Source organism: Dermacentor albipictus, chromosome 1, assembly GCF_038994185.2.
Source record: "Dermacentor albipictus isolate Rhodes 1998 colony chromosome 1, USDA_Dalb.pri_finalv2, whole genome shotgun sequence".
Taxonomy (NCBI): Eukaryota; Metazoa; Arthropoda; class Arachnida; order Ixodida; family Ixodidae; genus Dermacentor; species Dermacentor albipictus.
The window spans coordinates 266289087-266314756 of record NC_091821.1 but is presented as its reverse complement, the minus strand read 5'-3'; the positions used below and the strand labels follow the sequence as shown (position 1 = coordinate 266314756).

The 25670-nt window shown below is 47.8% G+C and overlaps 1 protein-coding gene across 10 annotated transcripts in view; it reads left to right on the top strand.

Annotated features, from left to right (window-relative positions):
- Positions 1 to 25670, top strand: part of LOC135915636 (band 3 anion transport protein-like) — a 316698-nt gene that overhangs the window by 214189 nt on the left and 76839 nt on the right. For 8 of the 10 annotated variants that reach the window (XM_065448767.2, XM_065448776.2, XM_065448789.1 and 5 more), the window contains one exon: positions 16285 to 16456. In XM_065448767.2, the coding sequence (XP_065304839.1) occupies positions 16291 to 16456 (166 nt within the window). In that variant the 5' untranslated portion in view covers positions 16285 to 16290. Of the gene's footprint in view, positions 1 to 6674; positions 6783 to 14046; positions 14201 to 16284; positions 16457 to 25670 lie in introns of those variants that run through there. The other 2 variants (XM_065448802.1, XM_065448797.1) reach the window with 2 other exon arrangements.

Below are 25670 nucleotides of genomic sequence, written 5' to 3'. Positions count from 1 at the left end.
GCATGTGTTATTGAAGCATAACTCGTTGTATCGTAATTAAAAGAGCGAAGGCCAGCGTGGGTGGTTCCGAATTCAAACAGTCTTTTTGGAGCCAAGCGTGTTGCAGGTTAGAAATTTTCACTCATAGTGATGCCTTTCGACTTGAATTCATTACGCAGGGGCAATATCTTTTCTTTCATTTTTGAGTCTGTAAATTAAACTGACAGGACGAAACTTCTCATGTGAAGAAATGCCCAGGAGATGTGCACGCTGGATTAAAGCACCAGAGCTCCAGTCGACGACCTCAGTCAACGCTTTCAATGGTTCAGATTCAATATCTGCGCAAGACTCTTTAGCATCTGATATACCCCGAAATACTAAGTTCTCACGTCGTGATCTATCTTCAGCTTCGTCAAGACAAGGCTGCGGAGAATAATTTCGATTACGTTGCTCTTCCATCGATTTCTTTAAATATGAAAGCTCTTGACTAATGTCAAATTTCGTGGTTTTTTCCTCGAGTTCATCAAGCCTCTTAGCATGCCAGCTAACTTTGATTCAATGTTCTTTTGACTATCTTTAATGGCTTTTATGTCCGCAGTTATTTCAGCCTGACTTTTCTAGCTTTGTAGCGTACGAGTGTACTTCTTTCAGGAGCTGAAACAGAACCTTCATTTGATCACATATACATAATGCATAAATACCCCAGAAAGTGGATGGGAAAACGGCGCCGCGGTAGCTCAATTGGTTAGAGCATCGCACGCATAATGCGAAGACGTGGGATCGTTCCCCAGCTGCTACAAGTTGTTTTTTCATCTACTTATAGTTCCATTAATTTATTATTTCTTTCATTCAATTAGTAAGTACAAGTAATTTCCCCTGTGCTGTCCTTCGTGTCTTTGTTTGTTGGCTTCTTATGCTATTATATATATATATGAAAGCACCCTGTGAACTTGTGCCTCCCTGCCAGTTACCTTGAAATAAATGGGACAGAGGTACCTATCCATAGCTCACATAATTTCACCTTGGCCCAACCGAAACCAAACTTGTGTATTCCTGCGCGATACTTTATCCCGATGAGCTTTCGTGCGTCTAGAAGGTGGTGAGCGTTTGTCTGTGGGCCGCGTTGACGCTATCGGACTGTGTAGCAAGTTTTCTTTTTTTCTTTACGCCCTGCGCTTTTGCAACCGCACCACTCGCCTTGGCGGCGCGTAATTCGTGCATCGCGCGGAGACCGTCTCCAATCGGCTCGTTGCAGCGCTCGCGTGGACCTCTCTACGCATCGCCTTCGGCGGACGCTGTTCTTGGAAGCGCTTTCAGCGGGTTGCCACAACCACCTGCGTCACGGCCCGCCTTCATTGCTGCGCGCGGGTGGACTCGCCGTTCCTCCCGGCCGCCTGCCATGGAACGCGCTTCCTTTCGGAGTAGATACGTCACGCGAGATGAAGAATGCGCTGTCTGTACACGAAGCCAATTACAAGGAACACCAAGATGTCGTGAATCACACCCACGTCGGGCTCTCTCTCTTCTTCCATTTATTTTGTTTTTCTGAGAGTAAGAGACCGGAAGCACGGTGCAGTGTCTACATTTAAGACTTTAAACCTCAGGTGATTGATCTGACATGACCGTCATGCCCCTTGCAGTTTTAGGACAGAAAAAACATTCGTCGTTGCCAGTGTTACTTCGGAAAAGAATAGGATTGTTGTATTCTGCTGGTGCTAACGTGCCGGAACTTGGGTGCTCAAAAATTCAGCGGCAATTCAGCGGTAAATGCGAGAGAAATGTCAAGGTAAATGTACCCGATAGCGAAGCTTCCGTAGAAGCCCATACGTTCAAAACATGGCACTTCATCGGCAGTAACGAAGCTTAGCGCCTTCTATGGGACCAAGGATGTTATATACTAAACGTTTTAGTATATTACCTCCTTGTATGTGACGAGGGAGCACTTCCGGTGGAACAAAAGATGGTGACGTCATGTCCGTTCAAAAAAGAAGTGACGTCATTTTTTCTGTCAACGGTGCGAAATGTATTTATTATTTTATTTATTATTGGACTCGGTAGTCGTTTTGAGCTTCTGACGCGGAATGCGATGCACCGAGACGCCAGTCGTACCGCTTTCGCACCCACGCGCAGAACATCATTACCCGCCGTGGTTGCTCAGTGGCTATGGTGTTCGGCTGCTGAGCACGAGGTCGCGGGATCGAATCCCGGCCACGGCTGCCGCATTTCTGTGGGGGCGAAATGTGAAAACACCCGTGTACTTGGATTTAGGTGCACGTTTAGGTCCCCAGGTGGTCCAAATTTCCGGAGTCCCCCACTACGGCGTGCTTCATAATCAGAAGGTGGTTTTGGCACGTAAAACTCCATAATTTTTTAGAACATCCTTTCTTTGCGGGCCGGAGAAAGTTTCGGGTGCCGAGCGCTGGACGCAAGGTCCGTCGCCCGCAGCGCAGCCGGACGTACACAGCCAAGTGCGCCATTATCTGGCGCCGTAACTCACTACTTTTGACTGAACGCGTTGACCGACCATGTAACACAGTTCGCAAACACAACCCCACCCGCCGTGGTTGCTTCGTGGCCATGAAGTTTTGGGCTGCTAAGCACGAGGTCGCGGGATCGGATCCCGGCCACGGCGGCCGCATTTCGATGGGGGCGAAAACACACGTGTTTTTAGACTTCTAGATGCACGTTAAAGAACCCCAGGTGGTCCAGATTTCCGCAGTTCCCCACTACGGCGTGTATCATAATCAGATCGTGGTTTTGGCACGTAAAACCCCATGATTTTAAACACAACGCCACCATAATCAAGACAAACGTTGACAAGCAAACAACCCAACATGTGCGGGAGGCGTATTGTTGCAGTTCGACTTTACGAGCGCGCCTTTCTGCACACTACACAAAAGATGCAATGCATTTCAATTGATAGCGGAGCGAACGCGCCCTTCTTCGTGATTGTTGTCGTTTCAGTGCACAAAGTCCTCAGCGCCACGCTCGACAAGGTTGACAGCCGTCCCCTTATGGAAGCCAGAATTCTTGGACCCTGGTCCCAGCCGACGTCGGCCCGAACTGCTTTAAATGTGCTAGTGTGCTTTTTAAAGGAATCAGGACTCACGGAAAAACTTTGGAATGTGCGAACTACTGCGTTTTCTTTTTTTTTTATGCGTAACCATTTATATGCCCTACCCAACGAGGAAACCTGTCCTCCACGTAAGACGAATCACTGTAAAGAATATAATGTATAAAACATTGCTTCTGCGAAGGCGTTGCTGAAATATTTGGTGATGGTGGAATAAAATCCACTTCTAGAACCACATGTAGAGCCTACTTGGTGCATTTTAGACGCCACAAGAATTTCCGATTTTGGGGAAATTTAATGCCAAACACGCCACGTTCCCGTTGCGTTTCGGTGGTCGCGGTATGCGCCTTCGGTTGGGGCGTCCAAAATGCCATCAATCTGTGAGGGCTCGTGCGCTTCATGTCGCGCAACACAGATAGGGAAGCAGTCAGTGACTTGATAAGAAGTGATGAGGCGTTATATGGGTCTCATCACGGCTGATTGTGGCTCGACGCTGATGGATAAGGGGCTAAATAGCGATAAGGGCTTATAAAGGTCGCATCAATTCTGATAATGTTAATAAGCACTGATAACGGTTGATAAGGGACGGATCAAGCCCGATGAGGTTGATAAGGACCGATAAGAGCTGATGGGGGTCGTATCATGTCCTATAAGGTTGATAACAACCGCTAAGAGTTAAGGGTCGACTCTAGTCTGATAAGGTTGCTAACACTGATAAGGGTTGATAAGCTTTATACTGGTCGGATCACGTTTCATAACACTGATAACACCAGGCTGCATGGAGATGAGAAAATGGCACGATGCTCACGCATACTTAAACAACTCGCAGAGGAGTTTCTGCGTGAATTTTTGCTTAAATATTCTGCTGTTTTCTTATCTTTTCTGCCCCTTACCCCAACCCCCTGTGCAGAGTGGCCAACCGGACACTCAATCTCGTTAACCTGTCTGCGTTTCACCTTTTGTTTTCCCTCCCCCTCTTATTTATTAGCGGGCGCTGAAAAAGTGGCATTTTTTGTTAATGATAAAGTGATAGAGAGTTGTATTTTTTCATCACGACATGTTTATAAAATTGATTACGAATTTTATTTTCGTTGAATGAAATCAAGTTGTCTTGTTTTTAATAAAAACCTTTTTTTTTTCTTTGGCGATGTTTGTTCCCTCCTCACCTAGCCATGTTTCGATCACTGCTCCCATAACAGCCCTTGCTGATGTCAGTGACAATTGGTTCTGGGCCGCTTCTCACCTGAAGCATCGCGATTCATTTGAATCGACCGTGGAAATGCGTTAGCATTACGTCGCACTTCATAGAGGTCCTAGATCCATGGTTAAAGAAAAAAAAAATAATGCGGTTTTACGCGCCAAAAACTACGATCTGATTATGAGGCACGCCGTAGTGGGGGGCTCCGGAAATTTCGACCACCTGGGGTTCTTTAACTTGCACATAAATCTAAGTACACCGGTGTTTTCGCATTTTGCCTCCATCGAGATGCGGCCGCGGTTGCGGGGATTCGATCACGCGACCTCGCGCTTAGCAGCCCAACACCATAGCCACTAAGCATCCGCGGCGGGTATCCGTGATTTGAACCGCGTTCACCAAATTGCAAATTGTGTTCAGGAGCTCAGTCGACATATACGTCCTGCTTCTTCGAGGAGCGAAGTGTAACTGACGGTGGTCCGGAGCAGATCGTCATTTGCGCTAGTATATATATACACATGATTTTGCCCACCTCGACACTCCTAATGCTAACGCAAACCAGCAGTGGGGGAAAAAGAGAAGAAGGAAACGCGAGCGTCAGTCACAATTAGTGAGAAAATAAAGAGTAATTGACATCATAAGGGAGTGGAGCTGCGCTTGTGTAATACCATAAGACAATGGCTACACAAAACTGGCTTCGAGACTTCCACCGACTAAATTGTTAAAATTATGTTATTCGTTTCTTTTTCTACCTCACTTTGGTAGTTTTTTTTTTTATTCCGTTTAATTCGTACAAACAAGTTCCGCGTCTGAGTGCACTCTATTTTATTTTCTTCTCTATTTTATTTGTTGAGCTTTGAAAATCTATCGCAATAATGCAGTTTCAGCCTTCCTTAGTGAGTTATGCGCCACATGTCTTTGAGGTCATCATCGTCATTCATCTATATAGATGAAACCAACTCTCTGTTTAGGAGCCGTTTGGAGAAGACCCCGCTGTGTATTGTGCTTCGTGTAACTAACTAATTAAATAATTATGATAGTTAATAAGCCAGCTTTTTTGCCAATCCAGTTTACGGTTCAACGTGGGAATTAAATATTTATGACGCCTCTTGAAATATACAAGGCTCGCGTATATGCGTGAAGCTGCCTTTTACGCAGTTTTTTCTCTCTGCGCATGGAAGAAAGCCTGCAAAATGCAGAGACGTACCTTTTTTTCTGCATGTACACAATTTTCTTTTGTAAATGATTTTGCTATCACCGGTGCTCTGTTCGTGCTCAAATTTCGCACCAATATAACGCTTGGCACTGTTGCTTTCCTGCATACATGATCTGACTAAGTCTGATCGGAGAAGGGCGGATTGCGAGTATATTGTGTGCTGGAGAAGTGTTGAGCGTAGCGTGCTATACGTAACTGGCACGACTCCAGAATTTGCACCGAACGGACTGACAGTACAATGCCTGCCACTGGGCCGCGAAGCCCCTTCTCCTCCCGTTTTTCTCGTTTAATCGACGAGCTTTCTTTGGCTCCTTCGCCCGTTTTCGTGATCGGTATTGAAGGCGCAAAGGGCGCCGTGCGCTCACGCAACAAAGTTGCGGGCCGCGTTCCTTGTATGCTGAACGCGAACTAATTGGAGCTCGTTAGGATTAAACGCGGGGTATACCTCCACAGATGTACTGGTTAGCGGCTTCATTTGCTGCTGCAACTAATTATACGCCGTCAAGCGAACAATTCCTACCAAATATCTTTCTTGAAGGGTTTGGCCATTCGCTTATCTGCAACGAATATTTCGCTTTCTTTTTCTTTCTGAAGTGCTTGCGGACGAGTGCTGGGAGGACTTCGAATAAAGCTTTTCTCTCTTTCTTTTTTTTCTTTTTATTCATCGCCTCCTCACGAGTTCATTGTGCCGCCGTGTACGGAAGTTTTCATCCGGCCGATCAATTTTTGAAAGTAGTTTCAGGTTGGGTTGATTTACAGTTTGACTCACGCAAGGTTCATGAAGCAGTGACGCTCGCCCTTGTTTCGGTTGGGCTGTTTTATAAAACGGGTGGGGTATCAAATCTCCTTGACCCGCCACCGAGACGTATTCGATTCAGAGTCTTTGATGAGAGCGTTGGTCTCCGCACATCTGGCTGGCTCTTCGTCAAGAATCACTATATGCGACTGCCTTCCGGGCCTTGCACCTGTTGCGAGCATTCCATGGAGAAGGCGCGCGACGCATGCAGCCGGCGGTGGCCGGCAGCTGTACCGTCGGTGCGAGCTGGGCTGCAACAGTGTATCGTCCAGCCGGGCGATGGGCAGTGCTACGCAAATCTTTCAGGGCCGGCGCAGTACAGCCGCCTCTGGCAAAGGCCATCCATAAGCGTCTTCGACAAAGGCGCGCCGGCAGCTGCAGGTGTCGCGGCGATCTTCCGGCGCTGATCGCTCGCTGACACTTGTGCGCACTTGCCGCCGGCCGCACGGAGACGAAGGGAGTCGTCGCTGCTACCGTGTGCGTGGGAACGCTCCCCAAGACGCGGCCATGAATCACAGCTGGGGTGATATATACGTTTCTTTATGCATATGCGCGCGTATGTATACTGGCGACAGCCGTTGATTTGTGCGCTGCGCGGCGTTTGTTTTGCGCCGCCGTCGACCTCTGTGTCGGCGCGCGGCCTTGAGCCGCGCTTATGTCGCTAATACGGAGTCGCGCATTTTGCTGCGTTAGTCTGATTACGCTGTGCTCTTGCATCGCTGACGCTATGGGAAGCAGCTGGCGCAACTATAGCGCCGCACGATGCGCCTTTATCAAATTTCGCTGCGCGCAAATGAGCAAGTTTGACGACCGGCGTGCCTCGAATCAGCGCTCGCAGGCGTGATTCGTGTCCTGCTTCATGTGTCACTTAACGCGCTAAAATGCAGGGCGGGCGCAGTATGCGTGCTTGATGTGCTCTTCCGCTTACGTAATTGCAATAATAGGTTACCTGTCTGTTTATAGTAATACTAAGTAACTTAAGAGATGAAATTGTTTGGGTGCTTCACTATTGGCACTCGCCGTGGTATCGGTCACGTTGAGTAGTAAGCGGAAGGTCACATTGCTACGAAGGACCATTTCTGCCATCATCTAAACTAAGTTTAGGTATACGACTGAGGAAGTCGGGAGCTTCGCAATGCTTAAGCTTGACTTTATAGTCCTGACTGTTTTAACTACCTGATTTGACATATGCAGCACGCATGTATAGATTCTTTGCTGTTTCCACCGTCCAGGCGACTGCGAGGCGGTGTATAGGGTCTATGAGACTATTGGTGTCAACGCGGCTGTAATGCTTTTCAGATGTGACCGATATCCGCGAAATATGCCATGTTGGTGTCCCTGCGTGACCGCTGCTGGCGTCTTTTGTTTCTCAATATTTGTTACTTAAAGTGCACAGCTATAGTGCGCGTTATCGGAGCATGTGGCTCTCATTGTGCTCTGAAGGCCTTGAGAGTAACAACTCTGCCCAGCGCATTATAGCACAAGAAGTACTGCGTGCTGCATAATCCGGCGACATCGTATCGGCGACGCGCAGCGCATGGCCTGTATACTTCTGACGAACACTGTGCGGGCAGGATTGCGACGCGATTGGGCTCATTGAATATTCTTCGCTATCTTCCGTTGTCCTATGCCACCCTTGCCGTAGCAGTGCTGATTCGACATTTGTTGCCTATTTGCATTTCTGGCGAGCAGTTAGTATCAACAGGCGTTGCGAACGAAACGAGACATCCTTCCTGAACCACCCATACCACCTTGGTGTGCTCGTTAAGACAAACTAAAGGTGAATGAGGAACCCCACCTCTTTAATCCTGCCCCTACATCGAGGCATGGGTTCAACTGAACACGACAATCGAGGCTGTGCACTGCTTGACATATTCTAACACGAATATCTCTTTCTTTTTTTTTTAAACCGAAGCTTTTTTTTTTTCCTCTTCTCCCGACTTTCTGGGCGCTGCTGCTGTTGCTGTGGTCTCGCTCGGACGCGCCGCTGGATTTCTTGCAACGCTACTAGATGGCGCTCGCTTGCGCGCATATATAGTAAGAGGCGATTGGAATATTGGTGGAAGTAGGGAAACGGACAACAAACGGAGGCTTACAAAAAACAAAGTTCACGATAGGGTGTCAGAAAACTTGGCTATGGGAATTCATCGTGTGTTTTTGTTTTCTTTTTCTCTTTTTTTTTCTTTTTTAACCTTGGTTGGACATAGGCAGCATAGTAGGAAGAGCTTGGTGGCGCAACCCACCGCCCCGTTCCAAAGGGGACGCTCATAACATCCATCCATCCATCCATCCATCCATCCATCCATCCATCCATCCATCCATCCATCCATCCGTCCATCCATCCGTCCATCCGTCCATCCATCCATCCATCCATCCATCCATCCATCCATCCGTCCGTCCGTCCGTCCGTCCGTCCGTCCGTCCGTCCGTCCGTCCGTCCGTCCATCCATCCATCCATCCATCCATCCATCCATCCATCCATCCGTCCGTCCGTCCGTCCGTCCGTCCGTCCGTCCGTCCGTCCGTCCGTCCGTCCGTCCGTCCGTCCATCCATCCATCCATCCATCCATCCATCCATCCATCCATCCATCCGTCCGTCCGTCCGTCCGTCCGTCCGTCCGTCCGTCCGTCCGTCCGTCCGTCCGTCCGTCCATCCATCCATCCATCCATCCATCCATCCATCCATCCATCCATCCATCCATCTCAACAGTAGAAAGCAGACCGTTATATTTGGCCTTTTCAGACATTACAGAAGCATATGACAACTTAGACCACAACATTTTGTGGGATATTCTGGAAGGGGAAGGCTTAGGCGACGATTGTCTACAGCTTTTGAGAGAGATTTACCTAGAAAATGCCGTTTGCGTTGAATGGGAAGGGATGAGGAGTGATGAGAAAGTTGATATCATCAAGGGACTGAAGCTGGAACTTTATCCCCACTCCTGTTTATGATGTACGTGGTGAGGATGGCAACGTTTTTATGCAAGTGAGAGGAGGGGAATACTGTTACTAGTACAAATTTGAATAATGCCCTCATTCGCTATAACGACGCGTAAACCCGAAAAATAGAAATGAAATAAGGTGTATCTCACAGGTACGCCTGTGAGATACACCTCTCCTTTACTTGGCAAACAAGGAACCGCATCAAATGGACTCGCGCAGGAAAGAAGCGCAAGAACTCTACCAAGAACAAGGAAACAAGCGAAAGTGTAAAATAAAGATTTCTAAGTAGCATTTTTTGAATTAGCTCTAGAAGAATTGTAGAGGAATATATATTTGCGGAACAATCACAGTTATTTTGGATCCCTCGTTTACTGCTCTACCAAGTACCAACACCGACTCGTATTGTTATTTGGGAAATTGCGTAACGATGCGTGGCCGCCAGTCCCGTACAACCGCGTAGAGCGCAGGACGCCGAGGCTCTAAATGCACTTGGTAACTTTTCTATGCAAAAGAGGGGGGGGGGGGGGGTTACTTTGACTAGTACAGGTATGAATAACGCCCACCATTTGCCATAAATGCGTGTAAACCCGCAAAAGAGAAATGAAATAAGGTGTGTCTCACAGGTAGGCCCAACGTTACTAGATAGGTAGGCCTGCTAGATACACCTCTCCTTTACTTGGCAAACAAGGAACCACATCAAATCGACTTGCGCACCAGACATGGCGAAAGTGTATGGAGTCTGTGCATTTCACTCTTCAAAATTCGGCGGTACAGTTCATTTCACTGCTGAGCCCGTTTTACTCATGAAACTTCGCAGCCATCTGAAGTGAAACTTCACAATAGTTGCAGCGAAGCAAGCATTTTATTTCAGTTCAGTAAAGAATTAGGCTTTCGCCATTCCACAATAATAGGCGCGGGAAAACGTATAAAATTACGCGCTAATGATTTTATTTTTGGAGTTACCGCCTTATTTGGGTAACAGGAAAAGTTTGAATTACGAATTATTTGTAGCCTCGCGAAGGAACAGTGGCTGGCGGTTATGAAAGCGGGGGCGGGGCTTTACTGCAGACTTAAGTTGTATCCGTCTATAGCAGCGTTTTTTGAGTTAGCTCTGGAAGAATTATACATAAATATATGTTTGCGGAACAATCACAGTTCTTTTGGATCCCTCGTTTACTGCTCTAACAAGTGCACAGACTCGTATTGTTATTTGGAAAGTTGCGCAACGATGCGTGGCTGCCAGTCCCGTACAACCGCGTAGAGCTCATGACGCTGCGGTTCTAGAAGTACTGCGCCCACTGCGAAAGGTTAGAAAAACATCCACATAAGCACAGCAGAGAAGTGGCTACGTCAGGCGATTCGACTGATAACTGTAGAAGCGTCATTCAGAACACACAGAATTATTCTCCAATTCCGGCGTCGTTTTCTCCACTTCCTTTTTAAATAAAGAGATATTGATCCATACATATTTTCATAAACAACGGTTAAATTTGTTAATCTTAGCTTTTCCTTCCTGCTTGACTGCTGCCTTGGCTCTCTCCCTTAGTAGATCGCATAATTTCTCAACTACTTGCGACTCTTATTTCCAGTTGGCAATTTTGCACGAAAAGTGCTGTATATATAATTAGGGGAAAACCAGACGAGGTAAAGGTGACAGTCATATTGCTTATTATGGGTTTAAGGGTTATTTAAGGTTTGATGATGGACGCTGTTTCGCATTATCTTATTTAACACCTTATGTAACCCATATCGCAAGTATATGGTTCCGGGGATCTGCCAGCGTCACAGCGAGCCGTCACTCGAGGAAATAACGAAGCGAAAGGAAAAGTTAAACCCAAATGGCGTTTTCTCCGGCCTCAACTCGTTCCACGAGCATACAGACCAGCTGAATAGGAACCGAATCTCTTTTCTGGTCCCTGGATCAGTCTAAACAAAGAAGGTTGAACTAACGAAGCAACAGCGATGCGCGTGACCGTTGATAGATGGTGACAACTGAACGCATCTCGAGTTAATTGCGCGGGCACCGAATTTATGAAAAAACTGACTGGCCTTCACATCCCAAGAGGGGCCGATAACTACAGTCATCCAAACGGAGTGAAGAAGGCAGCAAAATGTTGACAGCTGAATAGTTGTCAAGTCTCAACATTGATTTGGTGGCGCTTTAGGAATGTGTGAGGAGTGCTGGCGTGGGCAGGGAAGAGGGGGAGGGGTATGCCGCCTGATTTCGCCCCCCCCCCCTCCCCCTGGGTACGTGCCTGGTACCAGGACTTACTTTTGGAAATGGGGTTGTTTGCTTGAAGTCAGGGGTATAATCAGGACTCGATGGCAACCAAAGGTCAGTGGGACGCCTCGCATTGGGCGCTCACGGGAAGACTACAAATGAAGCTGTGCAGGGTGATATGGGCTGGACAAGTTTTGAAGTGAGGGAAGCTCGCAGTAAAATTGATTATGAAGAAATATGAAAGAAAGCAAATGGGCTGGGAGAGTGTTGAGGTATTTATTTGTACAGGGAAAACATTGATTCACAGTGGAGGAAAGAACTAAGAAGCCTGCTAGCAAGTATGCGGCCTGTAGGGTTAGCAACACAGCAACAAAAAACGTCAAACGGAAAGTCGGAGAGGCTGAAACAATCTTATGGGTGGCGGCAATGGAAAAGAAACCTGCCACAAGTAACTACGTAAGAGGAAAAAACGAAATCGGGAAAGAAACAATTTCTCAAAAGGAAGCTCATTACTTTTCGAAGTGAGATCAGGATGGCATAGAACACGCGCCTACAAAGCGAGAATAAGAAGGAAGAACAAGCATGTGCTTGCTGCGGCAAAGCTAGGGAAACGATGGAGCATGTTTTATTAGAACGTGAAGATATCCCAGCGGTCGATTTAGGCACCATTGACCTCCTTGAAGCCCTTGGGTTCAGCGAGAGCAGGGGGAAAGTAAACATGTCCGCAATAGACTGGTTAGAGGCGACTGGAAGATTGGTGGAAGAAAATCGGGAAGCGACAAACAACGAGGCATGGAAAACATAAAGTTCCCAATAGGGGTTCACGAAGTTTGATTATGGGAATTCATCGTGAGTTTTTTTCCTTTCCTTTTTTGCTTTTTTAACATTGGTAGGACATTAGGCAAAATAATAAGAGCTTGGTGGCGCAGTCCATCCGTCTGTCCGTCCATCCGTCCGTCAGTCCATCCATCCGTCAGTGAGTCGATCCGTCGATCCGTCGATCCGTCCGTCCGTCCGTCCGTCCGTCCGTCCGTCCGTCCGTCCGTCCGTCCATCCATCCATCCATCCGCCCGTCCGTCCGTCAGTCAGTCAGTCAGTCAGTCAGTCAGTCAGTCAGTCAGTCAGTCAGTCCGTCCGTCAGTCCATCCATCCGTCAGTCCATCCATCCGCCCGTCCGTCAGTCCATCCATCCATCCATCCATCCATCCATCCATCCATCCATCCATCCATCCATCCATCCGTCCCTCCGTCCCTCCATCCATCCATCCATCCATCCGTCCGTCCGTCAGTCAGTCAGTCAGTCAGTCAGTCAGTCAGTCAGTCAGTCAGTCAGTCAGTCCATCCATCCATCCATCCATCCATCCATCCATCCATCCATCCATCCGTCCGTCCGTCCGTCCGTCCCATCAAATCCATCCCGGCGGCGCCGCCGCGGCAGCGTTTCTCAGTTTGTACGTAAGGCACGTGCTGTGCTTGCTTCCCTATGCGACAAAAATACAGATGCTGGGCTGTGGAAGTCGCGTGCTGGGCTATGATAGTGTAAACATTGCAATCGTACATAGCCTGGAGCGAGCGCTTGGAGCTGGCGGCTCAACAGCGTGCTGGCCACGTATGCAGAAGTACCTTGTAAACACGCGCCGGCAAAATGGCTCCAAACCGTGCACTCAGCGTCGAGGACACCCAGGCCCGAAAGAAGCGTCGCGCGGCACAGGAGCGTCTTCGCTACGGAGCGAAACGTGCTGCAGACCGCGAATATATTTATACGATGTATACATACGATTATAACATTAATTGAATTAGGTACAGCCCCATAATTCAATTAAAGTTTAACATTTCTGTCACGTCAATCAAAGCAAACAGCATACAAAGCGTCCCTTACATCGATTCCCACAGTGCGTAAGATCCACCGTTTTTTTTTTCCCGCTACCTTTTTGCATGGTTTTACTGTAAAGATCGCCTTCCGCGTTGTAGGGGGCAGTATCGAAGAGGAGGTTTTCTATTGTGTGTTCGTTCATTCGCGCCTGACATGCAAGCACCAACTCGCTCAGTAGCACGCTCAGTAGTGGCTCTGTCAATAATGGACCGCATTGAAGGGCTAATCGTGATTGTGCATCCGAACTATTATATCGCAACTACGGAGCGCGCAGGCAGTTGAACCTGAGGGACGAAGGACTTCGGCGCCGGGTATGAACTCGTCGAGAGCGGATTCGCAAAGACGAGAGGGAGATGAGAAAAAACAATGGGAAGAGCCTTAATTTGGAGCACATTGTGCGATAGCACGGTACTGCTCTAATAAAAGTGCAAGCATGTGGCTTACGAGGGAAGTTTTGTTGGTGCTAGTTTCTTGAAGCGCGATTAACACCACGAATGGTATTCAGGAAATGCACATAAAAACTGATCCGCCTTTGGCTTGACCGTCATTTTGGATCATGTGTTTTGCGTTGACAGCACCTATAGCTGCTTAAAATGTGTTGTACATTTGCGTTACGTCGGTGCGAAGGAAAGAGCGCGTGTTTCAGAGCGCGGAACGACGCGCCGTTCTCGCATGGGTGCAGTGTTCAGACGTGGCACGTGGCGGGAGCCGGAGTGTTGACAGCGTTGCGAAAGAAGACGAGGCAGATGTTTGGCGTCACCATGCGTGACTTGTATCGTTCGCCAGCTCCGGTCCGTCCCCGAGGCATGGCGCACCCGCCCGGGCCGGTCCGGCCCCTCCTCGCGCGCCGCCCACCTGAGAAACCCGGTCGCTCTTGGTAGGCGGCAGAAGCGCTGCCTCCGTGGTGAGATTTGCGCAACAACCTGCGAGTAGTAGCCGCTGGCGGGAATGGGCTCTTTCTCGGGGTGCGCCAGTCTTGCAGAGAAGGCTGCGTTAAGAGAGCTTGGGGTCCCATGACCCTCCCTTTGTTTTGGCTGTCACCGACACGTGTATTACGCTGTCATCTGCGAAGAAGCCAAAATGGATTGTATTCTGACTGAAAAAAAAGGGAGGGTGGGAAGCTTTCTGGAATATGACGCCTTCAGGTTGCATGCGCTGTGGTTTACACTGTGGAGGTATTACATATACTAGCAACATTGCGAGGCTAGGGCAATAGACGGTGTGAACACCGTGTATTCCTGATGAGGTTGCTTTGGTGTCACACTGTATCAAACTCGTTTTATTTGCCTGTGTTGCAAGCACCCTTACAGTAGGCGCTGGTACTCTATATTGGAGACCGATGATACCTATTCGCGGAGAGTACAAAGCGCGAGGTCGCGGGATCGAATGCCGGCCGCGGCGGCCGCATTTCGGTGGAGGCTAAATGCAAAAACACCCGTTTTCCGTGCATGGGGGGCGCGTGAAAGATCCCCCGGGGTTCAAAATTAATTCCGATTCCCCCACTATACGGCGTGCCTCATAACAGGTCGTGGTTTTGGCACGTAAAACCCCAGGATTTAATTTTTTGGAGAGTACGTTAAGGAAAATCGAAGAACAAATTATACTTTGTGCTCCCTGGCACCTTTCTTGTCCCACCCGGCAGCGGCACTCCTATGCTCAGCACGAAACCGATGCTTTCATTCCAGTACGCGACGGTAGCATTGCGTTGAGGCGCAATGCTAAGATGCTCGCGTGCTAAGATTCACAACTGACCAAACTCAATCCGCAGACTCCGAGTACGAGGTCTCTCATATTGCAGGGCCAGGATAATGTAACGATACTATTCCAATGTCATTTTTTGTAGCGCTTCGTCAGTGGTCAGAGCGGCTCTATGCCAGCGTTATCAGCGGGATCAGCCGTTCATGAGCTGTGGTATAAAGGTGGCATAGAATCGAGCTGAAACAATTGCTATATTATACCGGCCCAGCTATAACATCGTCAAGATAGAGAAGTGCGCGAATCTATTAGATCACCATGTCGCATGGAGCCTTAACACCGCAAGTCTCTGAATACCCAGTTTCTTTAAGACTCCGCGTATAATGAGGATCATAAATTTGCATATTAGCGCCCGGTATTACGCTTGCTGGCGGCGTGAATCCCTACCTGAATAAAGTAGCCACAAAGCCGCCCCCTTGCTCATAAGTGAACTCCGCGCCGACGTTCTCCTGATGATGAAGTATTGTCTGGACTTGTTCCAGCCCAACTCTCCACAATCTTCGAGCTCAAGTGGGATCGGTGTTGCTCTTTTTCGTTTCGTGGACACGGAAATGACTTCGTCCTGCATTAAATACGGATGGTCCTGGTTTAGAGTTCAACCACACTTGCTCCATGGTGAAGACGCACTTGCAGCATGCATTGGCGTGGCGTCATAACTACGCCGCAATCTAAATTGCGAGTGGGAGCGGGAATATATAGCTGCAAAACGTCGTCGCTTGCAGGGAGCGAATGCCTTGCGGGCAGTCAGCCTAACCTTCAGATGCCTTGCAGTACTTCAGGCCGCACGTTCCGTCCTCCCGATTCTTATCGCACGTGGCTGTCGTCCGGCGGCCCGTCGCGTTTCTGCTCACTGCCGGCGTTTTAATGCAGGCTGAATTAATGCGTCGACAGCGTAACGTGGTTCTGTCTTTTTTTTTTCTCTCTCTTTATCTTGGAGCATATCCGTTATCGTCTGCGGCTGACCGACGATCGGCACGCGCGCGCGAGGAGGATGGGTCGTCGCAACCACCCGCAGAGTTGGCGTTTAGCGTGTTTACATCGTTCGCGATAAAGACGTGTGTGTCGATAGCGCAATTGTAAGTACGCGGCTGTATCAATGTGTGCCGGCTGTTGGGGGAGCGCGCCGATGTGCGCTCGCAGTGTTCACTCGGGCGCTCGCTCCTCGTTGAGGCGGCCGAGCGTCGACGTTCGATCTCACAGCGTGCTCGCTCGGTTCCACTCTTCCGCTTCCAGGTGAAGATGGAAGGCCGTCGGAGCTCGCAGCTCTGGAAGGACGAGGGCAGTGTCCTGGAGGCCATTGACGAATTGATGGCACCCAGCTCTGACTTCAGCCTTTCCGACATTCAAGACAAGCAGGAAGCAAAGTCAACCAAGGAACACCAGTACGATGAAGAAGACTACAAAAGTGAGTTTCACTCCCATGCACTTGGTTGGCATCGATTGCAGTATGAGCTATCAAATGTCCTGTATAATCACACGTGCTTTGGTCAGATTACGGAAGCCAAGCAGCATTGTGGGCTGCCAATCTTTGGGAGGGAGACCGCCTGGGATCGCCGAGTACTGACGGCTTCCTTCTGCCGCGACGTAGCTGAGGTGTTCGCCTCGAGCGACGTTGTCTGCAGGACCCCCTCCCTTCACTTTTAACGCCGTCCTCAGAAATGTTTTTACTGTAGTTGTAGCAGTTGAGGTTTAAGTGTTGCTTACAGTACAGGGGTGTACACTTTTTGTGTCAATGAGGCTATGAGTGTCCCCCTCGTTGTCGTCCGCAGTTCCTTTGTCTGGTGCCACTATACTGTAAAATTTATTGTCAATCATTCAATCAATCTTTATTTGGCATTCATTCATTAACAAAAGCGAATGCTGGGGCAAGAACTACAAGCAAATTGCTTGTAGCTTGACGAGGTTCTTGCTCCTATTCATTACAACGAAGCAAAATGCAAGGCTTATGGTGTTTTTTTTTTTTTTGTACCAAATTTTCAAAAATTGCCTGCAGCAGATAACACAATTGTAACCCTTTGGCTAAATTATTCGTTGAGGCGGCCAGTACTGCGAGAAATCAACATTATCGGAAATTTAACACAATTACGGTAATTAACTTTTAATTAATTACCATACGACACTTGTTTCGATTTATGAACTGTAGCCAGCGAGTTCACAAGGCGTATCCACTTGGTAGTGATGCTAATTGTTCAATTAAGCATTTTGGTTTTTTGTACAAGTAATGGCTGCATCACCGAGTAATGAAATTGTGCTATCTGCAACATGCAATTTTAAAATATTTGGTGCAACTAAAAAAAAAGCAAAAAGAGGCACCTTATATATAACGCGAAACAGTGTGAAAAACGAGAAGAAAGGGGGTTAACCGAGGGGCCCGATTTTCATTACTCGTAATCATGGCTTCTTTGTTGGCTTCTTAAGATTATGACGAATGAAAATTGGGCTCCTTGGTTAACCCCCTTTCTTCTCATTTATTAACGAGGGTTTCGAATCCGGCAACATTGATGCCTTGAGGTAGCATGTGGGGGTTTATTTACCGGTTGCCTGCACCCAAAAAGATCACGTTCTCGTGACGCCTGCGGCAGAAAGGATGTTCCACATCCGCCGCCAAGGTTTGTGAGTTGTGGCGCTGGCTAATACTCCCAGGTTCTACTAGGAAACATGAATAGCCAAGAAAGTGGATGGGGAAACGGCGCCGCGGTAGCTCAATTGGTAGAGCATCGCACGCTAAAATGCGAAGGTTGCGGGATCGTTCCCTACCTGCGGCAAGTTCTTTTTCATCCACTTTGATTTCCATTAATTTATCGTTTCTTTGTTTCATTTATTAAGCACAAGTAATTTCCCATATGTTGTCTTTGATATCAGTGTTTGTTGGCTTCTTATGATTATGCAACAGTGTGTACATTTGAGCTGTGAGTAGTTCCAGCAAATCAATACAAAATGCATCTATGAATTGGTAGGTAAACAATTGACATCTGCGGTTATTTTCGTATGGCAAACATTTCAAAGTTTGCAAAAATAACATTCTAAGGAGCACATTCAATCTGGTTGTTGCAGAACAAATTAAATATCCGCGTGTATCCACATGGCGTGTCCACGCAGTCCCATTTTTCAATTTGCATCGTCCTCCGTTCGTTGCATGGGTACTTATGCAATGTAATAAGTTGTGTTGTAATTTAACAAGCCGCAGTTGTAGCTAAGTCATGTTGTAAGTCAAGTTTGTCGCAGTTCTAGGACACCGACACAGACATTCTAGTTCCAAGCACTAAACATTGTAGATTAAATATTGTTACGGAAGGCTGAGAGAAGAGAGAGGATTGATCAGAGACGCTGGCTGCTGCGTGTTGTTGGTGGTCAGCCATCTTAGCTATTCTGACTCATCCTGTATATATATTGTAAATATAGTTTTTAAATACTCGCAACATCCCCGTAACAATATCACATTTGAACTGAATCAAACAGGTTTTATTTCAGCAGTACTTCAGCAGCACCGAGCATCAGGAAGTGTGCGTTACTCACAGTTGACGACGTAATTGAGAAGGTGTGCTAATTAACTTTTTAATTAGTAATTTTGGGGCTGATACTTTAAAGGGCACCTGACCAGGTCTGGCCATTTTGAGCTGACAAGCGCAGAGCATACAATGCGCGATGACGATCTTGTCTGCAAAGTATTACATCGCGGCGCGCCGCGGAAAGGTCTGAAATTTTAAAACGAACGCCGTTTTCCCTTCTCGCGGCCGCCGCGCTCCAAGCCAGAGGGTGACATAGACGTGTTGTAGTAGGATACAACTTAAAAAAAAATAGCAGTTGGCAACCAAGGCATACGGACTACGCGGGTTTGTTATTCTTCGAGCCAATCACAGAAGCACCCGCCGTGGTTGCTCAGTGGCTATGGTGTTAGGCTGCTGAGCACGAGGTCGCGGGATCGAATCCCGGCCATGGCGCCCGCATTTCGATGGGGGCGAAATGCGAAAACACCCGCGTACTTAGATTTAGGTGCACGTTAAAGAACCCCAGGTGGTCGAAATTTCCGGAGTCCTCCACTACGGCGTGCCTCATAATCAGAAAGCGGTTTTGGCACGTAAAACCCCATAATTTAATCACAGAAGCAAACAGCATCATCATCATGCGACCATTTCAAAATGCCGTCGTACTTGATACCTCCGTAGCGTCTGCTGTTCTTGAAGATCCTTTTCATAGACGGAAGCGATGAGGTATGCAACCGACATGGACAAAGTGAATGGAGTCTGAGGATTTCACTCTTCAAAAGTCCGCGGTACAGTTCATGTCACTTCTGACCCCGTTTTACTCGTGAAACTCCACTGCCAACTGAAGTAAGACTTGACAATAAATCGTTGCAGCGAAGCAAGCGTTTTATTTCAGTTGAATAAAGAATTAGGCCTTCACCGTTCCGCTATAACAGATGAGTGAAAACGTACAAAATTACACGCCTATAAATTTATTTTTGTGATTACCGCCTTGTTTAGGTGACAGGGGAAGTTTCAAGTACGAAATATTTGCAGCCTCGCGGAGGAACATTGGCGGCCGGTTATGAGGGCGTTGGCGGGGCTTCACTGCAGACTACGTATACGTTCATGTGTTTGCTGTGACGTCGCTCATGGTGATACGTGACTTCGAGAATTATTCTAGGCAGCAGCTCTTATTTGTGTAATATGTTGCTTGAATAGACCAATTTAAGCTTTGAAAATAATAAAACACACAAACAAAATGTTTGCATGTTTTGTTTCACTTCGCACCGCAACAAGAGAGGTGTGTACTTCCGTTTCATTTGTTCCCACGTCATGCAGTCGCGCGCGCAGACACCGAAACTATTATCTACCGTGTTCCAGCGCGGGATCACGCTCTGTGAATCGCTTGTATCTGCCTCAGTATTCGTGTAGCACTGACTTGTACCGCTAGTCAGGTGTCTTCGTGCACAGCGCGAAAAAACGTGCGCTGCGCGAAACGAGACAATCACAAGAGCTCGCGCGTGACGGCCGTCAGCGGAAGTGCGCCGCGCCGCAAAAAAAAAAAAAAAGCGAGGAGGAAAAAAATGAGGCGGGGCCCGTGACGTATGGGTCACCCGATCCTGGAGGTCCGGTATGGGAGAACGCAGGGAAGGAATTTCGCTTGCGGAGGCTAGACAGGGCGAGTGGAGAGAGTGTCTCGCTTGACATAGCTCGCCTCCTGAAATCATAGGTTCGCGGCACTCAAATATGTCCATCTCTGCTATTAATGAGCCGATTTGAAAAAAAATTTGCGGCAGAACGCTCCCTTGAGGACACGTAACAACTTCCAGTGTATAACCAAAATTTGCTCTAGGGCCTGGTGAGGGGCGCTTTAATGCGCATATATAGTCGGATCAATATGCAAAGCACGTCCACCTTGTTAGAATCGGAAGACGAGCACCATGTTTCGATGATTCATTACCATGAGACGAGCACCGCCATGATTTGTTACTATTGCATTCCACGAAGCTTTGACCGTGATAAATTATACGCGGAGTGCCCTGTATTTTGCTGCACGCGTTGACACCAGTATCTCAAAGCAGCATTATTCTGCACATGTCGTTAGGTCATTGCTTCACCACTGGTCTCCTTGATTCCGCAGTTGAGATATTTGCCCATGTGGCTCATTAAAAATTAACTAGTGAAATTTAGCTCAATAGCTAATTAGTATGTGTCACTCAGTTTCGTGCAGTAGAAGTCACAACTCTAACGTGTTCCCTTACTATTCTTTTGTTTGTTCTTATGCGCTGTCTCTAGGAATGTTTCTCTTTAGTTGACATGGTATAGGATTCATGAGCATTTAGTGAAGCCTTACTTATCTGTCTCGGTCCCCTCTGCAAAATTTAGTGTAATAATGTGGACCTTTAATTAAACGACACCAAGAAGACTGCGGGCTAGTTGGCCGAGCATTTCGTGCAATTAAGCGCATTTAAGTAAGGCGTCATTTCGGGTTGTTACGGCAAGAAGATGCGATGGCACTGTGTTCAGATTTAGCATGAAGAGTCGAAAGCTTGGCCTTATGTAGGTGTATAAACAAAATAGCTACCTGGTCGTGCCCGCTGATTGGCCTACACCCATTAGCTCGTCAGTGTAATTGGCTCAATTTGTAGCTCTATAGCTGTGAGTCTTCTTGAATATACAAGGTAAATAGGTACTTTCAATAGTATTCAAAACTGCGGATAATAATACGGAGCTCGGAAACTAATCAATTTACTTTTTTTATTTTGCTTTATGTTTTTTTCTGTTTCACTGCTGTACCTACGGGCGCTTATCTAGCCATACAATACATGGAAGCACACCCCTAACTTAGAAGTATACATAACTTGTCAGTAAGTTCTTGAGAAGGCGCGTGCATGTGACACTTCGAGCAAACTATGGCTTAATAATACACCCAGGTCGGTGTTTGCGCCACCCTGTGCTTTTAGCTGTGGTGATGCTTGGCGAAGAGCTGTCTCGCGCTAAGTTTTTCGTGATTTTTGTAGCAGGCGATAAGCTAATGCGGACTTATTCCCGTTTCGTGTGCATTTGCGACACACGTGATTGGGGAAACTCGGTTATCGTAAACTTTGTACGTGCGTGCGTGCATGTGTGCATGTGTGTGTTTGTGCTTGAGGGCCCTATTAGTTGATCAAAAATGAATAAAGCGTACGGTCTGCATGATTTGCTGAACAGGCCGGCCTAATATTGGTTGTTCGTTCATGCTGCATGAGTGGTATCACATCAAGTTCAAGTGTTAACGGTCTCATGTACAAGCAGTTACGAAGCAATCGGAAAACTTCTACCTCTTCCTTTTCACCCCCTTCCCTCCGAGTAAAGCAGCATTTTACTGCTACCATTACTATGTATGTCTCAGCTGTATCCACGCTCTTGATGATGGGCACGGAAACGTATCAGAAGCGCTATCGCTCAGATGCCCCGTGAACATGCTGAGTTAATCTCATTCAATGCTAATCGCATTATACCCCACAGTGATTTGGGCCACCTGGTGTTAAGTCTAAGTACACGGGCTTTTCTTCCGCCGCCATTGATGGGAATGTGGCGCCCGAACCCTCGATCTCGAGTTGTGCAGTGCAACACCACATGGGCTACCGCGGCGGGCACGGAGGTAGTCGCGAATACTCAACTTTCCAACATGTGAGCTAAAGTTGGTGATTAGGCAGATCATGCATTCCGGGTAATCGCTCATCGCTTCACGTGCTTCTTGTGGAATATCATCCCACCTAAATTCTCATAGTGCTTAAGCACATACGCATGTATGTCTGAAAGAAGACCCGTAGTGGTGGCTCAATGGCTATGGTGTCCTTCATGTTGAGCACGAGGTCGCGGGTTCAGTCCCTGACCATGGCGGCCGTATTCCGTTGAAGGCGGAATGCAACAAAATGCATGTACTGTGCTCAACGATTGGAACACGATACTCTGAGCGCATGGCTGCTGACGCTTTTTTGCGCCATTAAGTGGTCGCTTGGAACACCGACCTGATGTATTGGGGCATATGGTATGATGACAGCAAAGAGCTTTTTTATGCATTTGGAGACTGCATTTGGTCTACCAGCTATCACCCAGCTCTCCCCGGTGGCGCAATAGGTTCCGGCCGCCATGCGGTCCAAGTATCGCATTTCAATCACCGAGCACTGTACCTTGCTTTGGGTGCAAATTAAAGAACTTTACATTAAGAACTACCATTTGACTAGTAATGCGATACAGAGCACTTTACACATGCCGTATCTTCACAATACAAAGTGCGGTCGTGGCAATGGAGTCCTCCTTGTCGGCGTTTAGAGTGCAGTTCTTAGGTGCCTGTTCCTGCATTGGATGTTGGGGTGCCTCGTCCTCCCTCGCCATGACTGAGCGAATGCGGAGCGCTGCGAGAAATGAACGAAGGATATATAGCGAAGAGAGCGCAAGGAGCAAAGCGGAGGAGGAGGCTACAGGGAAAGCATGAGGTGGAAAGCGTAAAAGGAGAGTATGGCGAAAGGGTGAGGAGAGAGTGCAAGGAGGAAAATGGAGGAAGCCACCTTGAAGCACCACCAGGTCCGCTCCGCTATCTGGTACGCGTTCGAGAAGCAGACGTTCGCATAGATTGGCCTGGGTCGTGATATCAGCGTGGCCTGCCTAGGAGAGTCGCTTGAGGCGAAACCGAACGGCGGCTTTTCGAACGCGTACAAGATAGTGGCGCAGATGGCGCTCACGTCCACGCATCCGCTGCAGTGGCAGCACTGGCCGTCCAGGGGAAAGAAAAGAAATTCACCAACGATTACGATACTCCTTAATGCGAAACTTGAGCGCAGCGTTATATTTGTTTTCATTTTGCGATACATTGGCTGGCTCGGACACTCTGTCTTGTGTGGCACATTGCAAACGGAGCGAAATGTGGCGCGGCGCGACTGCCTCGCTAATTGAGAGATCGCAAAAGCGACGCGTGGGCGTGATTCACAGCAGCTGCCACAAACTGACTTCCACTCATGCAGCACTTTCTTTCCATACAGACTACGCACGCTACTTTGATGCCATCTTATAGCCGTCGTCGCCGCAAAGTCCGTCTTGCGTGACACTATGCTTTTCTTTCCATGCTTTAGCCATACACTCCTCCTCCGCTTGCCGACTTGTGGTTCCACTGTACCAGCTGTACCCTCCTCCTCTGCTTTGCTCTTCATGCTCTCTTTGCTATCGCCGTTGTTCGCTTTCATCCTTCGCTGTGTTCGTTCGCTCAGTTATGAGGGACAACGGCAACGCTTGCCGCAGAAATGAGCGCCTAAGAGCTGCGCTCTAAAACGAACCAGAAAGCTCGCCTTCATGCAGAGCGCTCGCCGCAAGCATTTCCCGGTAAATATTATGGTTGCATAAGATGCAGTTGCCGGAAAGCGGCAACTCTGTGGCCGGTCTATGTATAGCGCCACGCATCACGGCTATGCCAGTCAGTGTGGCAATCGGTGCGATGGTTCATCGCGAAATTAAAACGCGTATAGAGCTGCACTCATATTTTGCGTTAGGGAGTATCATAATCGTCGGTGAAATTTGTTTTGTTTTTTTAGTTAAAGGGCCCCTGAAACGGTTCGGACAAATTTTGTAGATGCGTAGGGTACAGCTTAAGTAGAACATTCACACCACAATTTAAGTAAAGCGTTACGTATTAATGGAGCTACAAGCGATTACAAGTTACCCTCCTCCCTAGCCGTGCTTTTCCTCCTCAACTCGTTCACCAAGCCATCGAGGCTAAGCTCCGCCTTCAGTGGTTCTGCGTGACGATGTGACGTCACATTGTTCTCTTCCGGTTGTTTTGGAGCCCGCCCCCACCCACGCAAAACCTCTCTGCTAGCCGCTTGGTCGTCGACTCCAAGCGAGAGCTATTGAAGCAACGTGCATTGCGAGCATTCTGTTGCAGCGCCGAACGTGTCTGGTATTCCGTTAACCACACACTAGCGGAACGTTTCGATGGAACGGTGGAAGCATAAACTCAAGCTGATGAAGAAACTTTAGCGTAGAAGTACGTGAGCTGCCTGATCGGTCTCCACGGTACAGCCACCCGTTGGCGTAGAGCTTAACCAGCCAAAGAAGGAGCTAATGTTGCTCTAACCAATTGTAAAACATTTTAAACATTTACAAAAACAATGTGTTAATGATTACACTCCTGCGAAAAATTTACACCAGCAGCAAAGAAGAATACATTTTGTTACGGCTACTGTATCTGGTTGAGCTCTATGCCACGAGGTGGCTGCACCGTGCAGACCATTTACATTTGCGCTTCTATTCATCCCATGAAACGACATGCAAGGGGACACGGCCAGGCCCTGACCCCTTTGAGCTTGCGTTTACTCTAATACCGGACTCTCGAAACACTAATGCGTTAATAATCTTCCGGTGTAAAGTGACGGCCGCAATCGTGCAAATCCTGGCGCCGATCGGATAGCGGCAGTCTGATGCGCTGCAGCCAGTCCACTCGTCTACTGACTTGCAGAGGGACACGATGTCGCAGCTTGATGTATTGCCAGTCGCTATGTTTGCAGTCCACAACGCAACAAAGTCGAATCATAGCGCTCGCGAAAAGACAGACCGACACTGACGGCGGAGCTCTTGTCAAAGACGGAGCACATTGTAACACAAGCAGAGGACACTTGCTGTGTGCTGGAAGTGCTTAAGTGTACTGAAATATTGTCCTTGTGCATTCCCTTTATCTTACTTTCTTTTTATAAAAACAAATTAATTAACATTCCAACTGTTACAAACATCATTTGTTTACCATAAAGTTGGAACAATTATTGATCACGCGCCCTGATCAGCCAATTGGATAGCTCGCCCCACTGACGTCATATGGGTGATTTGCATCACATGGGTAGAGGTGGCTTAAAATTCCGCCGCGCAGTGTGCTGCAATCGGCAGCAATGTGCATTTTTAAAACCTTATAATAAATTACTCGCTTTATGCGGAGCACTTAGATGCATCAATTAATGATCAGAAGGACCTACTCTAACGACTCAGTACATTTGTAGAAAATCGCCAAATCGTTTCAGGGTCCCTTTAAAGAAGGAATCAAATATATTCGTGTTCTATGCTTTCCATGTACAGTAGCCAATGTTGTCACAGTGCAGCAACTGCACGAATGAGTGGTTGCACATG